The sequence below is a fragment of the Limanda limanda genome, chromosome 2, assembly GCF_963576545.1.
Source record: "Limanda limanda chromosome 2, fLimLim1.1, whole genome shotgun sequence".
Lineage (NCBI taxonomy): Eukaryota > Metazoa > Chordata > Actinopteri > Pleuronectiformes > Pleuronectidae > Limanda > Limanda limanda.
This window is the reverse complement of record NC_083637.1, coordinates 377,501-381,037: the sequence shown is the minus strand read 5'-3', so window position 1 is coordinate 381,037 and position 3,537 is coordinate 377,501. Positions and strand designations below refer to the sequence as shown.

The 3,537-nt window shown below is 47.1% G+C and overlaps 1 protein-coding gene across 1 annotated transcript in view; it reads right to left on the bottom strand.

Annotated features, from left to right (window-relative positions):
- Positions 1-483: 483 nt before the first annotated feature.
- LOC133028678 (NLR family CARD domain-containing protein 3-like) overlaps positions 484-3,537 on the bottom strand; it is a 10,767-nt gene continuing 7,713 nt past the window's right edge. Inside the window, exon 7 of the mRNA XM_061095640.1 lies at positions 484-1,292. Coding sequence (XP_060951623.1) covers positions 1,277-1,292 — 16 coding nt within the window. The 3' untranslated portion in view covers positions 484-1,276. The remainder of the gene's footprint in view (positions 1,293-3,537) is intronic.

Sequence of the window (3,537 nt, the reverse complement as noted above, 5' to 3'; positions counted from 1 at the left end):
TTTCCTGCTGAAACATCTATTTTCTGTTGTCTGAACAGCACACACACATACACACATAAACACACACACTCACTCAGCAAACTAATCTAAACAGAAAAAAACAACTAGACAACTCAAGACGAAACATATAAACATACACCTTAATGATAGATCAGTAAAGTTAGTCTTAAACCCACAATACCTTTCACACTCACTGATCACAAGCTTTTCCTTCTAAGTGGGTTATGGTTTGTATAAAACGTGCTCGGGTCAGTTTTCTATTAAATATGGTAAAATGTTTATGAAACAGTTTCCTCAGAGACTTAAAGATGCTCTGCTCTTCATCGACTCTTCTTCATACTGTAAATGTCTCACTCACTTTTCTTCTGCTTGTTTCCATTCTGTCAAACTGGTGATTTTGTTCTTTTACCTGTACCAAGGACGAGATGTTTCCACCTGTTTGTTTGAAGAGGAAAGAAACGCTGAGTCATGATTCCAGTGCAGTCGGTGGAAGGATGTTTATTGAGCATTAAAGCAAAGACAAGTAGAAACAGAACTTTTCTCTCTGAGATGTTTTTCTTCTCGTTACATCTGGTTTGTCACAGAGGAAATTATCCATGTGTTTGACTCATAGACTGAATATAAAGGCTTTGACTGGGATGTGCTGCTGTTATACTGCAGCGCCACCTGTGGGTCAAAAGTAGAAAAGCCACCACCGCTCTGCACCTGATGCAGAAATGAAAACGTTCAGTTTTAAGTCCAGAGTTTTGATCTTTTGTGTCAAAGACAAAACTCTGATTTTAAACTCAAAGTGATTTCAATGTGTTGAACTTTGTGTTGAACTAAATCAATTTGTGACGTGAATCCAGGAACTTTAAGATCATAAACAAACATCTACACAGAATGTGGTTCTACACACATGGAGACAGACTGAGGGACAAAGGTGGAAAATAATAAAGACAAACTTAAACACACTGTATGTGACTCTTTATAGAGGGTTTATATATTCTGCTTGTGTTGTGTCATTTCAATAAACACATTCTTCATGTGAATAAATACAATCGGGGCAGGAAGGTTGCTGGTTTGAATCCGGTTCAGATGGGTCTTCCTGTGTGGAGTCTGCATGTTCTCCACGTGTTTTCTCCAGGTGCTCCGGCTTCATCTCACAAACACATGCAGGTTAGGGGTTGTGTAGATTGGAGACTACACACAAGCTGCTGCTGCTTCAGCCTCTGGATCCTCAGGACACAGCTCAGCCTCCGTCCACACACACTGTCCTCTTCACACTCACCTCCACTTAGATCTCCCCCCACCTGTTGAGAGAAGAAGACATCAGTGTCCCAGAGACTCACTTCATCAGCTGTGAGTCAGTGATGCAGCTCATCCAGTAGAAAGAGCAGCAGGGACTTCAGTCCTGTTCAGAGGTGGAGCAGCTTCCTCTCTGCTTCATGTTCACGTGTTGGAATGAACACGCTAAGAGCTCAGTGTGTGTCCTCTGCATGTCAAAGTGCAGAGTGGACACCTGAGAGGTGGATTTACTGCTGTTACAGGTGAAGACATGTTTCACTGTGTGTTGATGAACATCTGCTTCTGACAAACTGGGACCAGATGAGACAGATGGACCTCAGCAGAGGTTCTGCTCTGTAGAAAGAGCTCCTGGTTACCATGGTGATGAGGAGAGGCATCAGTCCCACTGATCTCAGAGCTGTGACAAAGATCCACCTGATCAGTTCTTCACTGATGAAGTGAGAGGACAAACTGTCTCAGATCAGATGAAGACGCCTCTGTCCCTCGTGTGAGGCTGTCAGCTGTGGTCCAGCTTGTGTAAGTTACAGCGCCCCCTGGTGGCATCTGGTAAAATATATTACGTGACCACGACATAATAACGTGTGAACGAGACAAATAACTCGAGGCCACGAGATCTGAATCTGTTGTTTACTAACAAGACGAGTGGAAGAGAAGAAGACACACACTGTCTCACTGTCTCTGAGGACACACACTGTCTCTGAGGACACACACTGTCTCTGAGGACACACACTGTCTCTGAGGACACACACTGACTCTGAGGACACACACTGTCTCACTGACTCTGAGGACACACACTGTCTCACTGACTCTGAGGACACACACTGTCTCTGAGGACACACACTGTCTCTGAGGACACACATTGTCTCTGAGGACACACACTGACTCTGAGGACACACACTGTCTCACTGTCTCTGAGGACACACACTGTCTCACTGACTCTGAGGACACACACTGTCTCACTGACTCTGAGGACACACACTGTCCCACTGTCTCTGAGGACACACACTGTCTCTGAGGACACACACTGTCTCTGAGGACACACACTGTCTCACTGTCTCTGAGGACACACACTGACTCTGAGGACACACACTGACTCTGAGGACACACACTGACTCTGAGGACACACACTGTCCCACTGTCTCTGAGGACACACACTGTCTCACTGACTCTGAGGACACACACTGTCCCACTGTCTCTGAGGACACACACTGTCACACTGACTCTGAGGACACACACTGTCCCACTGTCTCTGAGGACACACACTGTCTCACTGTCTCTGAGGACACACACTGTCTCTGAGGACACACACTGTCTCACTGTCTCTGAGGACACACACTGACTCTGAGGACACACACTGTCTCATTGTCTCTGAGGACACACACTGTCTCTGAGGACACAAACCGTCTCATTGTCTCTGAGGACACACTGTCTCTGAAGACACACACTGTCTCTGAGGACACACACTGACTCTGAGGACACACACTGACTCTGAGGACACACACTGTCTCACTGTCTCTGAGGACACACACTGTCTCTGAGGACACAAACCGTCTCATTGTCTCTGAAGACACACACTGTCTCTGAGGACACACACTGACTCTGAGGACACACACTGACTCTGAGGACACACACTGACTCACTGTCTCTGAGGACACACACTGACTCTGAGGACACAAACTGACTCACTGTCTCTGAGGACACACACTGTCTCACTGTCTCTGAGGACACACACTGTCTCTGAGGACACACACTGTCTCACTGTCTCTGAGGACACACACTGTCTCTGAGGACACACACTGACTCTGAGGACACCCACTGTCTCACTGTCTCTGAGGACACACACTGTCTCACTGTCTCTGAGGACACACACTGTCTCTGAGGACACACACTGTCTCACTGTCTCTGAGGACACACACTGTCTCTGAGGACACACACTGTCTCTGAGGACACACACTGTCTCACTGTCTCTGAGGACACACACTGTCTCACTGACTCTGAGGACACACACTGTCTCTGAGGACACACACTGTCTCACTGTCTCTGAGGACACACACTGTCTCTGGGGACATACACTGTCTCACTGTCTCTGAGGACACCCACATGGACCTGTCTCTGAGGACACACACTGTCTCACTGTCTCTGAGGACACACACATGGACCTGTCTCCAGGAAGCTGACTGAGGTCATCTGGTGTTGTGGGGACAGGATGAGTCTGGAGACATTGAGATGTTCTGGGTGAGTTAGAGATCA